Below are 20,221 nucleotides of genomic sequence, written 5' to 3' on the forward strand. Positions count from 1 at the left end.
TCGAATATCGCATTATTTAATGAGTTATCGCATATCGCATTTTTCTTCAATATCGTACAGCCCTATCCCACAGTCAGTAGTTTAAGAGGTAAAGCAGAAGTTATGGTATTAATGAAGGAGTGTATACAGTGCTGTATTAACTTGGTTTAGTCAAAAACAGTATTATACTAGCAAACCCTAATCGTAAATAATCAAGTGAACTGTTAGCCAAGAAACTAAACTTCTTTTTTTCTTTTCTTTTCTGAATTTGTTTTTGAAAGCTTTTCACATTTTAGAGAACAAACCCCCAACCCTCTTGCGAGCAAATCGAATAAAAAGAAAAAAAGGAAAAGAAAAAAATAAACCCATATATAGTACAATTAAATATACACCTCCATAAACATACACCGTTCATATTGTGTACTTATACAAAACACATACAGACATCTCTACATATGTGATGTGCTGGCAAAATGAGTCATAATGAGCAAATGTTCAAAAATGTTATGTAATATGTTTCACATTCTCCATTAAAAGACCTTCAAAATGATGTATGATTTCTTGGAATCTGACAAAAAATGACTGAGCTACACCCATTTGAAGTCGATAGAGTCAGCAAAGTCAGCTCTGAGAAAACTCGAGTTAAAAGTTTTCTGAAGGTTCCAAAGCAAAATCAAGTAGCAACATTGCTTTGTTTCCACCATTTCCTTTCTTAATATTAATTACTATATTAATAATCACAATATAGCCGATTTTTATTTTATCTTTGTTCAAAATAAAGAACAGATGTGGGCCAGGTCTGTTACACTGCGCAGCTCCTTGAAAGCTGTGGGGTCAGGTCCCGACTCATCCATACATTGGAGGAGTTTGGCCTGAAAGACCTGGAGCACGGCCCTGGAGTGCATGGAGAGACTCCTCGCTGGACCGAGGAGTATGCACGTCCAGCGAGGGCAGACATAGTCCTGCATGGCTTGGAGGGGTGAGCGACCTTCTCTTTCCATCCAATGGCAGTGGGCGGGCAGCGGTCTAAAGGAGGCAGCCTCTCGTAGCCCTTCTCTTGAGCGCCATCAATGAAAGTGAAGGCGGATGATGCGGAGGCCGAGCCGAGTAGGAAGCGCGCCACGATTTCGTGAGCTCGTCGTGGACCTCCGGGAAGAAAGGAGAGGCTCACTGATTAGGGGCCTGACAACACCCCGGCAGGAACCATTCATCCAGACGGTTACGAGTGGGCTCCTCCGGCGCAGACCACTCCAAACCCAGCTCCTCAACTGCCTTAGAGAGGAAGCACAATAGTTGGCGTCCATCCCTAGTTTGGTTGTCCTCGATTCCACCAAACGAGACCATGTCGCTCGCACTAGCCTAGGGAAACTGGTCTGGGTGCGCGAAGATGACAGAAGAGTCATCTCTGCAAGGCGAGAGTGAGGCAAGCTGGGCACTAAGTCCCTCTGCCCCACTGTTTTTTCCTCACAGGTCCCTGGGAGAAAGAAAATGGGAGGGCGAACACAAAGTTCCCCTAGTGGCCCCGCTCTGGAGGAACCAACTTTGGTTCTCAGAGCTATCTCAGCCGGTTAACAGCAGCCCCATGGCCCATTCCCCTGAGACAAGACCTTCTCTCTCAGACGAACAGGACGGTTTGGCACCCCCAGCCCGAGCTGTGGGTTCTGTACCTCTGGGCTTTCGATGGGGCCTCCAGCCCGAGCTGTGGGCTCTGCACCTCTGGGGTCTCGATTTATACTTCTGTGTCGAACCTATGCCGTGTGTAGCCTATGCCGTAGGCTGTGTAGCCTGAGTAGCCTATGCCGTAGCCTGACATGTGAGGGATGGGATGCATGATTGCAAGCTATAGGGATCAGAGAGCAGGTCTGAGGGAGTTTAAAGATCTTTCTGAGCTGATACCAAATCTTCAGAGAATTTACAACAATAGGGTTACATTTCTTAATTGTGAAACATTTTTGTTGGATTTTATAAGACTTTTAATTAGCTGAAGCTCCTTGCATGTTTCTCTTTTCAGGTTTGATCAGAGGATCTCCCTCACAATCTTTACTTCAGACTCCAAAGACAGAAAAAACTTCTCTTACCAGAACTATGTCAGGTGACTGGTGTTTGCATGTCACTAGATTCACCTCTAGATAAGTGAAATACTGTTTGGGCTATAATGACAGGAAGTGTTGATAGTAAATGTTGCAAACAATGCCGAAAGGTTTGTTGATGAAATGTTTTAAACTTTTTGGGTGTTTAAGCTTTAGCTCATACAGTAATTCACACCTGCATTTTGATTGAACAGGAAGTGTTGATAGTAAATGTTGCAAACAATGCCGAAAGGTTTGTTGATGAAATGTTTTAAACTTTTTGGGTGTTTAAGCTTTAGCTCATACAGTAATTCACACCTGCATTTTGATTTTATTCTTTTGCATATTTTTATTTTACAGTATGTAAAAACAAAACACAACAACACAGCTTACAATATATGGTTATTTCCTATGTTAATAAAACAGTTACATTAACAAAGAATGTGTCCTCTTGACCTTTATATCCTGTTTATCATATCATTAAGGTATAATATATAAAGTATGAGGAAATGGATAAAGTTACACACCAATGCAGAAGTGTACATTAAGATTTTTTTTATTATTATAAATATTCATTCATAAAAGGGTCAAATTTAGAGTAAAATTACTGGTAACTAAAAAGAGCTTTCATATTACATGGTCATGTTGATTTTTTTTTAAAGACCATTTGCTCTGTTGAACGTTATACAGAATGACATGAATTGTCTCCAGTAACTGTTTGTGTTATTCTCAGATTCTGCAGTTGAAATAACAGGTACACTGGCAAGGAGAGGGGCATCGATCCGGCAGAGCTTGGGTCTGGGTACTAAAAAATACAAACAAGAACCACTTGAACCTGTCACAGAGGCCATGACTTTATCTGAAGAGCAGACTGAGGTCGTAGACACAGTGTTGGAGCTCAGTGACACATATACTCTGCCAGAGATACCACCTATGCCTTTGTCAGGTGAGTGTGAGAGTGCATGTCCCATCTCTAGGCAGTTGACAAAGTAGTTGTAATGTAAACATCATCGTTTCTGATGAAAATGTATATGAATGTTTTAGATATTTGGACTGGGCAACATTTTTGTTACACCATTACATTTTGGTCATTTGCTTTACTAAATTTATATTTAGTTTCCTGAACATGAACATTAAAAAGTTTGCTCTTAGTCCTATGATGAGGGGTTTTTCACAGTTTGGGGCCTGGGACCCATCCTTATCATTTTGTCTGTGTTCCCATAAGATTCAAGTGATGAATCTTATTTGAACTGACATAAAAAGGCATGCAATAAAAAGTAAAAATGCAGTTTAAAATAGGTTCATGTAGTATAACCAAATGTCATACTGCTCAACAATCCGCATATGCATACCGCATACCATTCAAAAGTTTGTTCAGCATTAAATTGCTCAAAAATTTACATTTGTAATGTTACAATAGATTAAATAAATGTTGTTCTTTTGAACTTTTTATTCATCCTGGAAAAAAGGTATCACAGTTTCCACAAAAATATTAAGCAGCACAACTGTTTTCATCATTGATAATAATAAGAAATGTTTCTTGAGCAGAAAATCAGCATATTAGAATGATTTCTGAAGGATCATGTGACACTGAAGACTGGAGTAATGATGCTGAAAATTCAGCTTTGCATCACTGGAATAAATTACATTTTAAAATATACTGAAATAGAAATCAGTTATTTTATAATATTCCACAATAATATTTGATAATATCACAAAATATAGTTTTTACTGTAGTTTTGATTAAAATAAACGCATAAGAGACTTCTTTCAAAGACATAAAAAAAAAATGTACTGACTCCAAACGGCAATGAACATTTGCTGTCATTTTGCTGAAGATAAAAAGAAGAAAAACAAACACTATATACTGTCACACTGTGACTTAGATGTTCTATTCCTGCTTTTTTAGCACACCTGTCTTGAAGAGGACTTGCAATCAAAGTTACATTTTGTTCAGTATCTATTTATCTGTAAAGAACATCACATGCCGACATTATCCACACCACATCAGAAACTCTTTAGTGGCTAATCAAGGATAAACAGAGCATATTTTACAATGTTTTTAAGAAAACATGAGCTGATGTGGCAGAGATCTAGACAGAGGCATCAGACATTCCTGAATGAAATATGATAGTTGTTGATGCAAGTGTGTTACAGTTCCAGTATCAGGACACAACTCATGCAGCCGTCTGTAAACTAATATTTTGCTTTTTGTTCTACTGACATTCCTGAATGAAATATGATAGTTGTTGATGCAAGTGTGTTAAAGTTCCAGTATCAGGACACAACTCATGCAGCCGTCTGTAAACTAATATTTTGCTTTTTGTTCTACTTTTTCTGTTATTTTCTGCAGTAATGGAGATTAACAAACTGATAGAGACAGAACATTTAGAGGAGGCCTACGTGAATCTACTGTCACTACGTCTGGAGCTTCAGCGGGAGCATCAAGCTCTGGATCAAGAAGACTATCCCATCGAACTTGTCAATAAAGAGAAAGACCTCAGTCTGCTCTATGGCACACTAAAGAACAAAATGTCTGCCATTGTACGCAACTCCAGTACTCTTCCCTCACACAATAAAGAGCTGCTGGTGTATGTGGCATACATTATCCTGGAGGAAGAGAAGAGATGGGGAGCGATGCAGGGATGGAGGGAAGCATGGAAAGATGCGGTACTAAACGGGGTTCGAGATTCACTGAAGAAAGTTCCTCTGGACAGCCGCGAAAAGAATGCTTCCTGGCTGGCAGTGCATCTGGGGCTTCTGGGTAAAGCTGTGGTGGAGGATTTGCAGAGAGTGAAGACTGAACTTCTGAGCTCATATCCAGCAGACTTTAATGTGTTTGAAACCTATGTGTCCTGCCACCATGAAGCTGTAGGAGAGCATCTAAAGAGACTTCTGGAAAAGGTGACAGAGCTGAAAGATTACTACGCTCTTCTAGATTTCATTATTCATCGCTACCCCAGGTGAGGTTTTCCTCAGTTTAGATTTAGTTTTTCTAAATACAGCATGTCAATATAACTTAACTTAAAACCCTTTTTGATATTGAAGCAAGCATACTGGTTCAAACCTTCATGAAGTATATTTTTATGACACACAAAAGCTGATTTTTTTTGAAGAATATCCAGGCTGTTTGTTCCATATTATAAAAAGTGAATGGGAAACTCAGGCTCAAGTTTGGAAACAGCAGAAAACACCATTAAAGTATCTTAAAAATACATATTTCATTATTTCATTGACAGTACCATTCAGAAGTTTGGGGTTGGTAAGAATGGTAAGAACATTTTATGTCTCTTTAAGTCTTTTATGTTCATCAAGGCTCCACTTTTGGATCAAAAATACAGTAGTATTGTGAAATATTGTTCAAATTTAAAATAATGGTTTTCTATTTTAATATATTTTAAAAATGTAATTTATTCCTGTCTTGATTCATCAGAAATCATTTTAATATGCTGATTTGCTGCTCTAGAAGCATTGCTTATTATTATCAGTGTTGAAAACAGTTGTGCTGATTTTTTCAGAATTATTTGATGAATAAAGAGTTCAAAACAAAAGGATAGAAATGTCAGTATTATTTCCTTTCTGGGAAAAACAAATCCTATGCCAAACCTTTGAAGGGATGTATATATTTAAGATCTTCTGAAGCCATATAATAGCTTTGTCTGACAATTTTTCCATCATGGTTCACTTAAACACCACGTCAGGTTTGACCTCAATGACATTTGATCTGAGAACCAATGGCGTTTTATGTCGTTTACATCAAACCAGGAGTTTTGTTTGATTTACATAACTCATTCACATAAGCCAATCAATAGAGTGACCTACTGCATCAGTCAGAGGCTCTAAACATCCACGTCTCAAATCGTGAAAGGTCTAGTGGTCTCATGAATGTGTTTTTAAAAGACCCATACACAGCTGTGCCTCAGTGTGATAAATAGCTCATCGTGATTTATTCCAGCCTTCTTCAGACCTTATATGGATACTCATTTGTGATCCAGTTGATGAGATTCATTGTGACTGTACTACTACTTTAAAAGGTTGTGATTATGGCTTTATCTTAAAAATGTACTTACTTATGTACCTGAATTTAATTTATCTTTCCATAGTGAGAAGTTAATGGGAAGCATCTCTCTGCGGCCTGAGCTGAAGGAAGATCAGAGAGCACTGCCAGTGGACAAAGATTTCCTTAATCAGATAAAAGACAAATACTGTGCACGCTTACAGGTAGTTAACAAACATTTGTCATTGTCAATGCTAGAAGCGAGATCGTACTGACAGTGTGGTGTCAGATAACTGAGAGTTTCTGAATTCAGTGTAACCTGTACTCTTGATAGGCTGACATGAAAACATCACTCAACAGAATTATTGACTTGGAGAATGAGGAAATGTGGAAAGAAAAAAGAAAACCAATGATTAATGAGGGAATCTACTGCTCACACATTGACATGGACATCTGGACGGTAAGACTGCAGACTTTCATAATTAGCTCACCTTCCCTTGGTTTTAAATGGAAATCAAATTAGCGTTAAAGGAAAGTCCTTTGATTTCCCATTTATATGGCCACAAACTCATGAGGGCATTGGTTTACCAATAGAGGGCAGTATAGGACATTTATATTAACTTATAGGGGCCCCAAAACCTATTAGGAAAGTTATGATGCCTTCATATGCTATCTGAAATTTCCTGCTTCGCATTTATGAAGTCGTAATTACGAGTTTGTCATGTTTAAGTGCTTTGTTATCAGAACAAATAGGAATCATAGAGGAAACCAGGTTCATTATTGCCTATTTCTTGGGGAAATCTTATTAAAGTATAAATGTATTTACGGTAAGATATTCACCAATATCGAATGGATTTTGAATAAAATTTATTGTGTACATCTATTGTATACATTCACCATGCTATCTAGAGTCATCTTGCTGTCGATTCTGAAGTTTCAGTCAAATAAATGCTGTTTTCACTGAGTAAAATACACACAATATGCATCAAATTATTATTTATATACATATACATAAATATACATGACTGCACAGCCCTCTACGGACACCTTGGCAATTAAATTGCCATTGGCTAGTAAATGTTTTAGTTTACTCGCCAGACTGGTATACTAAATATCAAAGAAACCTGGGCTTCCATACCACCTCAGCAGTGCCACAAACTGATCACCTCCATGCCACGCCGAATTGAGGCAAGTAATTAAATAATTAAAGTAAAAGGAGCCCCTACCAAGTATTGAGTACATGTACAGTAAATGAACATACTTTCCAGAAGGCCAACAATTCACTAAAAATGTTTTTTATTGGTCTTATGAAGTATTCTAATTTGTTGAGATAGTGAATTGGTGGGTTTTTGTTAAATGTGAGCCAAAATCATCACAATTAAAAGAACCAAAGACTTAAGCTACTTCAGTCTGTGTGCACTGAATTTATTTAATACACAAGTTTCACAATTTGAGTTGAATTACTGAAATAAATGAACTTTTCCACGACATTCTAATTTATTGAGATGCACCTGTATATATATATATTCACACTGTATAATACTGTATGGCCTGGTTTCACAGACAGGGCTTAGACTAAGCCAGGACTAGGCAATAGTTCAATTAGGACATTTAAGTAATTTTTATTAACGTGCCTTAGAAAAAACATTACTGGTGTGCATTTTGAGACAAAACAGAAGCACTGATCAATTTTAAGATCAGTCAGTGCAAGTTTCTTTCAGTTAAAACAGCTCTGAAATATCTGAAAGTACACTCTTAACATCAGTCAGTCAACCATTATAATATGATATTAGGATAATCAAGTATTATTTAATGATAGAACTTTAGTAATTAGAATTAACACTTAGTAACCATGTATGAATGCATAGACATTTTAACTGAATTTAGGACTGGTGGTGGTGCTTTTTTGGTCATTCAGTGTTCTGTATGTAGATGGGAAAAAACTAACAATAATACTGATAAGATGATGATGATGATAATAATAATAATAATACGAATTCTACTAATAAGAACAGTATAAAACGCACTATAGATTAACGAGCTGCTGGATTCATGAATATTAATCAGGTTGTTTGCGTTTGCTCAGACTGATTTGCTGAAATCAAAACATTTTGACAGGAAAATACAACAGAGAATATCGTTTACATGTAGCGCGTCAATTCTGCAAGACTCTCTTGCTCTCTCTCTCTGCTCTCACCAAAGCGACCGTTACACTAGAGTTTACGGTACGTCAAATACAGGTGCACTGCGCATCCATTGAGATGAACTGAAAAATAGCACAGATTGCTTGAAGGAGAGTGAAACTCTGAAGCGCTCAGTCAGAGTGTTCGGTGAGTGAAAATATATCTGTGCTAAACTTATACTTAGCCTCCAACTCACACACTGGTGAGTAAAATCTGAGAATTTATTAGCCATTGGCTAATATTAGACATCGTTTAGTCGCAGAGAGTGAAGATTTAGTCGCATATGCAAGTGATTTACTCACAATGTAGAGGGTTGACTGTAATTGCAAGAAAAAGCAATGTAGATATTAAAGGAAAAATTTATAGAACTTAACAGTTACTACAGCAATGGTTTCCTCCTTCTTAAAGTTTATGGCCCACCGCCCGGCCAACTCGGAAACACTGGTATCAAAATTATCTCCAAGTTTCTCATAGACTCTTATATTTGATAAGTGTGATAACACATGGAGGCAGCATTAAGCCACTGTAATGTTTTGATTTTTTTCACTTTTCAAGTAAATAATTTCACACAAAGAAGTTTGTTCAGTTTTAAATGATAAAATGTTTGTGAATTGTTCAGAGTACTGATCTGTGTTATTGTAAAAAAGTTAATTCTAGCATCATTTGTGTGCAGCTGCCACTTAGTTTAAGTATTTTTTAAAAGTCTAATTCAATGACGTTTAGACATTTCTAAGTGGTTTAAGTGACCAAATCTTTTTGAGGACACTGTAATTAAAAAAAAAACAGCACAAGGTTACAAAAACACATTTATGATGTTTTCTTTCCCAGAATATTAAAGGGCATGTACAAGGATCCAGAAGAATCGATGTGAACCTTGAGCAGAATGTTGTGTGTTCCTGTTTAGAGGAACTGAAGACCTTTCTAAAACGGTTTGTGATAAAGGACTAATATGCTAATTGGAAGTCAGTTTTGTAATTCTATAACACTAAAAGCTTCTGTAGTCTACATTTTTTGTACAGGGGACAGCTAATCAAGTTTATTTCACTTAACGGCTGTTATATCTTTATGTGCTAATTTGACCGTCAGTCACTGACGTAACGTCTCCGTTCCCTCCTTCAGGGAACGAGGGTTACACAAGTAACCTAGACGTTCCCTCTCGAGCTTTCACGAGACATCACAGAGACATTTCTCTGTTATAGGAACTCCTTCCCTTCCAACCTTTCTGAAGTCCTATTGGCTCACGCCAGTCCAAATGACTGGCCAATTGTCACGACGTATCCCTCTCGCTCCTGGTGATGGAAGCGTCGTCTTGCCGCTCCACCAACCCCAACGATCACCCTGTTCCCCAGTTTCCTTCCCCGAGGACTGCTTCCACCCTCCTTCCAACATCGCGGAGCTTGTGTCCTTTGGCCAGGAGGAGGGGGATGACTCGATATCCATTTCGGCCTCGGAGAGGGAGGATTGGGTGGGATCGGAGCCCGATCAACCGGACAGCATGGGATCCCCAGACCTCCAGGAGGAGCTCATAAGATTTCTGTCGAAGGCTGTCCAGGAGTTGGAGCTTACCTGGTGTCCTCCAGAGAAGCCTGCCAGGAGTAAGCTCGACTCCTGGTATTTCAGGTCCACCCGGAAAACTGACTCGAGGGCGTTGGTCCCCTTCTTCACCAACGTACAAGAGCAGCTGGTGAAAACGTGGTCTGCTCCCCAATCGGCGTGCGTCCACTCTGCCACACAGGCCATCTTTTCCCACGTGGATGGAGCGGAGGCCCACGGGTATGTGCACTCTCCCCCAGTCGAGGTGTCCTGCAGCAACCAAGACCCTAGGCTCAGACATCAGCCTCCCCTCGAAGCCGTGCATGACCACCGCCCACCTCGCTAATAAAGCGTGTGCGTCTGATGACGGGGTGGCTTCCGCACTGCACACCATGGCAGTGCTGCAGGTTTTCCAGGCGAAGCGCCTGCAGGCGGCGGATGGCAGAGCCCTCACTGCGGAGGCTATTAAGGATCAGCGCGCGGCGACGGACTTCATGCTGCTGGCGACAAAGCGAGGCCGTGGGAAAGGCTATGCCGTGGGAAAGGCCATGGGTTTTATGGTCGTGCTTGAAAGGCACCTATGGTTAAACCTGGCTGACCTCAAGGATGCTGACCGTAAAGTGCTGCTGAACGCTCCTGTGACTGTCTTTGGTGACGCCGTGGAGTCCATTATTGAATGCTTTACGGAGGCTCAAAAGCGCGCCAAAGCCATGAGTCACGTGATGCTGAGGCTTGCTTTCCAGCAGCAGACGGCGAGATCCAGGTCCTCGTCGGCACCTGGCTCTTCCCAACGGAGGGATAACCCCAGGTCAGCGACCACGGCGGTGACTGCTACTGCTCCTCGCCAGGAGCCAGATGTCCGGAGGAAGTGCCACGGCCAGCGGAGGAGCCGGCGACGTGACTCTTGCCTGCCCCCAGCTGCTAAGCCGTTGTCCTGAACAGAGGAGGAGAGTGCGCGAGGGGCCCGGCTCCCAAGAGCCACAAGTTCATGTGTTCAAATGTTTGTGTGTTGGAAGTTCATTCAATAAAAATGCATACACTCTCACAAAAAGAGCTCTTTCCTCCTCACTCAGTCAATGCCGCACCGCTTGCCCTGCCTCAGAGCAGTGTGCAGTGGCCGCCCACACAGGTTATAGTCATGCAGCACTCGCCGGCACATCCAACGACCAAGCTGCTAAAGCCACTATGTCAGTTCCTGAGCACATGGGAAGTTATTCTGGGAATCTCGCGCTGGCTACTCGGTGTGATAGAGCGTGGGAATACCCTTCAATTCAGATGCAGACCACCCCGTTTAAATGGTGTGGTGCAGTCTCTAACATTGCCTCAAAATGCCCCGGTTCTGAGACAAGAGGTATGCAGTCTGCTCGAAAAAGGAACGATAGAGCAAGTCCCGCCGAGCGTGTAGAGCCCGTGTCCTCTCGTGTACTCGCCTCAGGTAGGCAGTAACACCGGACCTGCTCGGTGTCGATCACGCTTGCTGCGCCATTCCCCTCTACGGACCGGATACGTGCGCTCTTGTGCTCCTCATTCAGTTCCCCATGGCGAACCCTGGTGGAGTTCCTCCCGCACCCTCGGCGGTCAGGCGTGGCGGGGCGCCAGACGCCAGGCTCAGCACTCGTGTGCATGCCCAAGGTCAGCCCTTGTGCTGGGCTAGGTGCCCGTGTGTAGTGATTCCCCCTTCGGGTGATCCCACATGTGTATTCTTCCACGGTACGGCTCCCCTCTCGGTGAGCCCGTGTCTTTCCCTGGCAGTCGTTCCCTGCCATCTCTGCAGTGTAGTGATCTCACCCCAGGTGGGTTGAGTCTACCGCAGAGACTTCCATATGTAGTACTGCCCTGGGCCAGTCCATATGTGTAATTCCACATGATACCTCCTATGTGCGGGATGTGGCTTCCGTAGCGTCCCAACTGGGTACGCTTTCCCAGTGTTATCCAATGCACCACTGTATGGAACAGCAGTGGCGGTCACCTCTGCCTAGCCGCTGTCCTATCTTCCGCCCCAGCTGGTGTGGGGGGACTTGCCGGCTTCCGCAGGGCACTGGAGGGGGTCAGCAATAGTGGCGTTTTCCATACGGATCCCAATTCGTCAGTCACTGACGTAACGTTGAACGTGACTGACTGAATGGGAACGTCTAGGTTACTTGTGTAACCCTCGTTCCCTGAAGGAGGTCACGGAGACGTTACGTTCCGTTGCCACAGTTGCTGTACCACCGCTGTACGGCCGGGGCACGCAGTCTCGGCTCCTCAGCGAAAAACTGATGTGCGTTTGCACGCGCTCTCCTTTTATATCCGCGCTGCGGGGCGGGGTGCGCGTGGCGAAACACGCACGCCAACTGTCATTGGCTTGTTTAGTTAACACTCGAAGGTGATTGGGCTCTCGGGCGAGATCCCAATTCGTCAGTCACTGACGTAACGTCTCCGTTCCCTCCTTCAGGGAACGAGGGTTACACAAGTAACCTAGACGTTCCCTCTCGAGCTTTCACGAGACATCACAGAGACATTTCTCTGTTATAGGAACTCCTTCCCTTCCAACCTTTCTGAAGTCCTATTGGCTCACGCCAGTCCAAATGACTGGCCAATTGTCACGACGTATCCCTCTCGCTCCTGGTGATGGAAGCGTCGTCTTGCCGCTCCACCAACCCCAACGATCACCCTGTTCCCCAGTTTCCTTCCCCGAGGACTGCTTCCACCCTCCTTCCAACATCGCGGAGCTTGTGTCCTTTGGCCAGGAGGAGGGGGATGACTCGATATCCATTTCGGCCTCGGAGAGGGAGGATTGGGTGGGATCGGAGCCCGATCAACCGGACAGCATGGGATCCCCAGACCTCCAGGAGGAGCTCATAAGATTTCTGTCGAAGGCTGTCCAGGAGTTGGAGCTTACCTGGTGTCCTCCAGAGAAGCCTGCCAGGAGTAAGCTCGACTCCTGGTATTTCAGGTCCACCCGGAAAACTGACTCGAGGGCGTTGGTCCCCTTCTTCACCAACGTACAAGAGCAGCTGGTGAAAACGTGGTCTGCTCCCCAATCGGCGTGCGTCCACTCTGCCACACAGGCCATCTTTTCCCACGTGGATGGAGCGGAGGCCCACGGGTATGTGCACTCTCCCCCAGTCGAGGTGTCCTGCAGCAACCAAGACCCTAGGCTCAGACATCAGCCTCCCCTCGAAGCCGTGCATGACCACCGCCCACCTCGCTAATAAAGCGTGTGCGTCTGATGACGGGGTGGCTTCCGCACTGCACACCATGGCAGTGCTGCAGGTTTTCCAGGCGAAGCGCCTGCAGGCGGCGGATGGCAGAGCCCTCACTGCGGAGGCTATTAAGGATCAGCGCGCGGCGACGGACTTCATGCTGCTGGCGACAAAGCGAGGCCGTGGGAAAGGCTATGCCGTGGGAAAGGCCATGGGTTTTATGGTCGTGCTTGAAAGGCACCTATGGTTAAACCTGGCTGACCTCAAGGATGCTGACCGTAAAGTGCTGCTGAACGCTCCTGTGACTGTCTTTGGTGACGCCGTGGAGTCCATTATTGAATGCTTTACGGAGGCTCAAAAGCGCGCCAAAGCCATGAGTCACGTGATGCTGAGGCTTGCTTTCCAGCAGCAGACGGCGAGATCCAGGTCCTCGTCGGCACCTGGCTCTTCCCAACGGAGGGATAACCCCAGGTCAGCGACCACGGCGGTGACTGCTACTGCTCCTCGCCAGGAGCCAGATGTCCGGAGGAAGTGCCACGGCCAGCGGAGGAGCCGGCGACGTGACTCTTGCCTGCCCCCAGCTGCTAAGCCGTTGTCCTGAACAGAGGAGGAGAGTGCGCGAGGGGCCCGGCTCCCAAGAGCCACAAGTTCATGTGTTCAAATGTTTGTGTGTTGGAAGTTCATTCAATAAAAATGCATACACTCTCACAAAAAGAGCTCTTTCCTCCTCACTCAGTCAATGGCGCACCGCTTGCCCTGCCTCATGCGCACCTGTGTCCTGCAGCAGCCAAGACCCTAGGCTCAGACATCAGCCTCCCCTCAAAGCCGTGCAGGACCACCGCCGCAAAAGCCGCTATGTCAGTTCCTGGGCGCGTGGGAAGTTATTCCGGGAATCTCGCGCTGGCTACTCGGTGTGATAGAGCGTGGGAATACCCTTCAATTCAGATGCAGACCACCCCGTTTAAATGGTGTGGTGCAGTCTCTAACATTGCCTCAAAATGCCCCGGTTCTGAGACAAGAGGTATGCAGTCTGCTCGAAAAAGGAACGATAGAGCAAGTCCCGCCGAGCGAGCCGGAGAGCGGGTTTTACAGCCGCTATTTCGTGGTACCCAAAAGAGACGAGGGACTCCACCCGATTCTAGATCTCAGGCCCATCAACAGAGCGCTTTGCAAGCGTCCGTTCAGGATGATAACGCTGAAACAGATCCTGCCGCAAATTCACCCTGGGGACTGGTTTGCGTCCGTGGACTTAAAGGACGCGTACTTTCACATTCAGATAGCACGGCATCACAGACACTTTCTGAGGTTTGCTTTCGAGGGCACAGCGTACCAATACTCTCTTCTCCCGTTCAGGCTGGCTTTGGCCCCACGCACTTTCTCGAAGTGCATGGATGCAGCATTTTCCCCCCATCAGAGTGAGCGGGATGCGCGATTGGCTGATTTGAGCTCAGTCCCGGGACACGCTAGTCAGCCATATAGACACACTGCTTCATCACTTGGAGTCCCTAGGGCTATGTGTCAACATGCAGAAGAGCATTCTCGCCCCGAGTCAGTCTATAACATATCTGGGGGTGTGCTTCGACTCTCTCAGGAGCGCTCGGCGGCCATTTTGTCTTCCCTGCGCCATTTCAGACTGGGCAGCTCTGTTCACTTGAAGGAATTTCAGAGGCTGCTGGGACTCATGGCGTCTGCTTCAGCGGTATGTCATCAGGGCTTACTACACATGCACCCGCTGCAGTTATGGCTGAAATCTTGAGTCCCTTGGACGGCGTGGACTTTGGGCCATTTGTGCATCGTGGTCTCCCGTGGCTGCATCGAAGCTCTGAGGCCATGGCGCAACCCAGATCTCTTCAGCCGGGGAGTTCCCCTGGGCTTGGTGACGTCGTGCGTCATGGTCACGACGGACGCATCGACTCGCGGATGGGGAGCAGTGTGCAAGGGCATGCCGGCTTCGGGGCTGTGGTCAGAACCAAGGTTTGGAATGCCCTTTGCACATTAGGGCCCACTCAACAAGGGCTATCGCCTCCTCCTGGGCGTGGTCAAGAGGTAAGTCTATTCAAGATATATGCTTTGCAGCCGGCTGGTCTTCTCAGAATACCTTTGCCAGGTTTTACAAGCTGGACGTTCAGTCCTTAGCCTCCCAAGTGCTGTCGGTGAGTGACTGATTCACGTTCATTCTACCTCTATTCATGTGTGTTATGCTGCCTTGCACAGTATTACTCTGCACGGCACTCTATGCTATTGTTGTTGTTGTCTGCCCTGTACTCAGTGCAGCTTCCTGTTATTCATGTCTGATTCACTTCGTGCTACCATTATCATGTTATGTGTTATGCTGCTTAAACACAGTTATCTCTGTGCAGCCCTTCCAGTACTGTTGTTTCTTCTGCCCTGTTCTCAGCGCAGCCTACGTTATTACTGACCAGATATGCAAATTGTATACCTGGGTTTTAGAGGCTCATTGACTTATCTCCACCTATCAGCTGCGAGCCCGCCTACAAGCGTCGCTATTGGTTATTGGAATGGTGTGTGTGTGTGTTCTATCTTTGCTGAGTATGTGACTTGTACAGGCTGCTCATAGCCTCTCTCAGGGCGGGATTGAATATTGTTCCCATAACGGAGAAATGTCTCCTTGATGTCTCGTGAAAGCTCGAGAGGGAACGTCTTCGGTTACTATCGTAACCTCGGTTCCCTGAGAGCAGGAATGAGACATCACGGAAGTTGCCGTGTTCGCTACTCGACCAGCTAAGGGACGTTCAGTATCAGATTCTGACGTAATTGTCGCGTGCACCACATTTTATACTGCCTCTTGAGCTCGTCAGTATTTACATGCGATTTGCATACGTCGTGACAATTGGCCAGTCATTTGGACTAGCGTGAGCCAATAGGACTTCTGAAAGGTTGGAAGGGAAGGAGTTCCCATAACGGAGAAATGTGTCCGTGATGCCTCGTTCCCGCTCGCAGGGAACCAAGGTTACGATAGTAACCGGAGACGTTTCTTTTTGCCAGTCTATTCATATGACACATCTTTCCCATAGACACATTTCCATGTTTATTTTGCCTCAATAATATCTGACAAATTAGGTCATTTATGTGTTTTTAGATTTATTGCATAGAATTTGGGCGGAATTTAATTGTTTTTGTTTGCTTGTTTTAATTCTCTGTATGACTGACTGTGGTTACTTGTCTCTGTAGGTTTGAGTCAGCATTTGTTGAGTGGAGCAGTCCTCTCTCTAGCTCCTCTCTTTGGGCAGAGTATCACATCAGCTACATCAACAGCTTTAGTGCCCTGAAGTAAGTCAATTACACAACACAATGCCCAAAAGTCATTTTCATTTAAACTTTTTTGGGAGGAGCAGAAATAATATATAGCCAGCTGCATTCTAGTTCCTTTATTAATGAGCACCCATTTAGAAAGATTTTGTGTTTCCAGAGCCAGGAGGTCTTTAATAGAAGGAGAAAAGCTACATGGTAACATTCACATTTATATTGATGGAAGAATTTTCATTTGATATTCTAATATTTTCATAATCATAATCACTCAGTTTAGGTGTCAGGTGTATTTTAGCTAGTCGTTTTAAATACCATGAATAAAAAAACTAACATAACAATCAGTCATGTGATTTCTGGGAATATGTGCTACACACAGTAGAGGCAATAAGGCAGTTGGCAGGGGAAGTCCCTGACAGCGGGGAATGCCTGAAGGATGGAAACCATTGGATGTGTGTCTCCAAAACTTAAACCAAAGACCTTGGGAAATTCTAACTAAACATGAGGGGTATATGAAAAAAAATCATAAAATTAAGAGATTTTAGATGTGAGTGCATTATTGATTATTTCTTAAATATTACAAAGCAGAAAACGCTGCATTACAGTACAGTTTTATTATGACAAATTCATCCTATTGTTGTTAGGCAACCTAAAACCCTTAAGCTTATTAGCTGTAATCCAATCCATTTGCCAAATGTGAATCACTACCAAAGGTTTCGGGTCACTAAGATTATTTGTTATGATTTTTTAATGAAATTAATACTTGTTTTTCGTGATCATAGTTTACACAGAAAACCCGCACACCTGTTTTCAATTCTGATAATGTTTCGTATGCATCAGGTTAGCATATTAGAATAATTTCTGAAGGATCATATGATACTGAAGACTGGAGTAATGATGCTGAAAATTCAACTTTGCCATCACAGGAAGAAATTATATTTTAAAATATAAAGAAGTTATAATGAATTCTATCAATATTCAACAATATTACTGTTTTTTGATCAAGTAAATGCAGCTTTGGTGAGCACTTTTTTCAAAAAACATTTAAAAAATCTTACAATCCCCAAAGTGTACAATGGTAGTGTTACACTATAGTGCATACACTAACAAATAATTATATCCAGGTGAATGCATTTGTATGGGTTTCATGTTAGAGAACTAAATGATTTTACTAGACTATTACAATACTATTGTGATTTCTGGGAGCATAAATCAATGTAACATTACTTAGATTACTTACAGAAAACATGTCAGTACACAGTCCTTTCAAGAATTCATCTTTGTATATAAAGATTAAGCAAAAAATATATGCAAACAAATATTGTTATTATACTTTTTATTTTACAACTGTACTGTACATAAAGTGGACATAAAGAGCAAAATACACACCGCAAACAGAAAAAAACTCCCACATTTTATAAACTATTTAGTTAAATAAAGCTGACACGACAATACTACAAAACAGTATAATTTCCAAAAAAAACAGTGACATTTTGTTTTTTCCTCCAGAGAGCACATGGAGAGCTATAAAAACACCTGCCCAATTCAGCTGGAGTTGGTTCAAAAAGAAATAGATAGACTGACCACCAGTTTGAGTCAAGCTGTGATGAAGAACTTCAAAACAGATGTCAAGGTGTGAGCTTCTGAAATGCACACCTTTCTCATTGTTAAACAATGGCAGTACTTTAAGAGTCACACCAGACTCTGTGTCATGCAGATTATGACAGGCAAACAACTTTTATGAAGTATTTATTTGAATACAAAGCAATACTACATATCTGCAGGATTCTAGAAGTAAATAAATCACTGAATCACTAATAAATAATGTCTGTGAATATGCGACTGGAATTTAATAATTAACTGAATGTATACGTTTTATAGTGGAGTGAGTGAATATTAAGTATTAAAGAGCTTCTGTTTGTAGCCCTTCCTCAGGAGACAGATGACAGGGAAATGGTTTTCATTTGATGAAGACTTTTTACAGCTGATCCACAAAACTGAGACTCTTTCTGAACAGAGCAAGTACATGACCCCAAAACATAAGCAGGTGAGAGTGCAAACAGTTGGTTGCATTAATATACTCTAATGTAACCACTCTGCTACAGCTTGAGAGTGCCATAATTTTTTTCTCTATTTCCACCATTTATGCCTCTTTAGGCTTTTGTGAATGAAGCTCACTTTTTTGTGGTGAAAGAATATGTATCTCAGCTGATGAAGAATAACTACTCATGCAAAAACAGGAAGAATGAGACAGCGGCCACTAAGATCACAAATCAGTGGGAGAAACTGAAGGAGATCTTCCAAGATATGGTACAGTCTCCATAATGCCACTCTGTACAGCTGTGCTTTTCATCAAAACATCCTAACATGTTCCTTACGTATCATTTTTTGTAGAACTCCTCCTTAGACTGGCTCCATCCAGTCGGGAACCAGCTGAGCAATATCATTGGGTGCAAAAAAAGTGATGTAAAACGTAACCTACAGCCATTAGTTGAGAACTATCCAGATATCAGGTGAGAGTCATATTACTGGCTGTAGATTTACCATGTCTGTTAATGTAACATTGCTCGTTTTACTTTACTTCAACCAATGTTTTACTCATTTCAGGAAGGGTCATCTCTCAGCTGTGCTGTACTTCCGAGGAATTATAAGAGGCAGGGAAAAGCATGCTATACTACAGAAGCTGGCAGAGCTGAAACAGAGAACAGGGAATACTGGGAATAGAGAGCAGGCTCTCTTTAGTGAGATTCAAGCAGCGGTTAACACAGACTGCCTGGCTGGTACACCCTTCTCCTGTCTGTCCTTCATTGGACCGGACAGCTAATGCACTTCATTTTATTTGAAGTGGAAATAATCATTGCACTGTTTGAAAGCGACCATATGTCTAATGTATGAGCAATAAGGAATGTTTTTGGGAAATAGATGAGGTAAAGAAGGGGCTACAATGTTTTTAGTGTGTTGTGATCATATGTATGCCATTTGTTAATGTTAACTAATTAGTAAATAATAATAAAATACCACTAGGCCTTAAAAATTTGATATTTCTAGATGCCACATCCTAGTCAAGAAGCTTTCTCAAAAATGCATGCCAGTTTCAGGAATCCTCTACAAACTACTATAAGCTCACATTCAATGTTAAATTGATGTCTTTCTGATTGTCTTCACTCTTTACTGCTGTAAGTAGTAAATAAGTCAAATAAGTTGTAAATGTTGTGAACCCTATCAAAGCATCTTCTCTACACCACCAGTGGTCTCTATAAACAACAAACAGCAGTGCACTTCCCAATATCTACATGCATTATTATTCTGAATTACTGATCAGTTTAGTATTTCTTCCTAAACATGTCTCTCTGTTTTTAACAATTATGATTTGAAAACGTTCATTTGGTTTTAAATTGATTTTCTAGATCTCAAACTTGGACTGTTTTTTTTTTTTGGCCCTCTAGCGTAAAACAATTATTGCTATTCATATCAGGTAAGGTAAACCGGTGAACACTATTAAATGGCTAGTAGGCTATTTATATGCAAATAGACTGATGAAGGTTATCTGGTTTAGCCATTGTTAATAATAAAAACGTTGTTTTGTAAACCAGGTTTGTGTTTCATTAAGAGTACTGTCATTTTCCCTTTTGCTTGTAAACTCTTTCAGTTCAAGGTCTATTTGTTGCGGCTTCAAGCTAGTAGCAGCATTGTAGCCTGACCTTCTTTCCTTTATTAGCAGTTATGACTGAATTAATTATGCAGTTTCCCGGGAAATCCATCCTCTAAAACAGCTCTAAAACATTAATAACTACTATATGACTATTGTGTGATTCAGAGTATTAAAAAACGCGTTTCGGAAGATGAATTTATGATGGACTTGCTCATTATTTAAACTGTTAATCCTCCTTTTTCATAAGTAGCCTAGTGCGTTTTAGATTATGGGATAGACACTTCCGGTTTGGGGAAGTTGCGCTCAAAAGGATTGAAACAAATAATCCGTCAGTTTGACTGAATGAGCTGCACTTT

The 20,221-nt window shown here is 42.8% G+C and overlaps 1 protein-coding gene across 2 annotated transcripts in view; it reads left to right on the forward strand.

Moving 5' to 3' along the window:
* LOC107582484 (exocyst complex component 3-like protein 4) overlaps positions 1-19,744 on the forward strand; it is a 21,632-nt gene extending 1,888 nt beyond the window's left edge. The window contains exons 3-14 of one of the 2 annotated variants that reach the window (XM_016268332.1): positions 1,991-2,071; positions 2,782-2,994; positions 4,402-5,011; positions 6,152-6,269; positions 6,380-6,505; positions 9,057-9,157; positions 16,139-16,237; positions 17,723-17,846; positions 18,138-18,260; positions 18,371-18,523; positions 18,608-18,726; positions 18,821-19,744. In XM_016268332.1, coding sequence (XP_016123818.1) covers positions 1,991-2,071; positions 2,782-2,994; positions 4,402-5,011; positions 6,152-6,269; positions 6,380-6,505; positions 9,057-9,157; positions 16,139-16,237; positions 17,723-17,846; positions 18,138-18,260; positions 18,371-18,523; positions 18,608-18,726; positions 18,821-19,037 — 2,084 coding nt within the window. In that variant the 3' untranslated portion in view covers positions 19,038-19,744. The remainder of the gene's footprint in view (positions 1-1,990; positions 2,072-2,781; positions 2,995-4,401; positions 5,012-6,151; positions 6,270-6,379; positions 6,506-9,056; positions 9,158-16,138; positions 16,238-17,722; positions 17,847-18,137; positions 18,261-18,370; positions 18,524-18,607; positions 18,727-18,820) is intronic. The other variant, XM_016268334.1, reaches the window with a different exon arrangement.
* The last annotated feature ends 477 nt before the right edge of the window (positions 19,745-20,221 follow it).

Source organism: Sinocyclocheilus grahami, unplaced genomic scaffold (assembly GCF_001515645.1).
Source record: "Sinocyclocheilus grahami isolate Dianchi unplaced genomic scaffold, SAMN03320097.WGS_v1.1 scaffold45.1, whole genome shotgun sequence".
In the NCBI taxonomy this organism is placed as follows: Eukaryota; Metazoa; Chordata; class Actinopteri; order Cypriniformes; family Cyprinidae; genus Sinocyclocheilus; species Sinocyclocheilus grahami.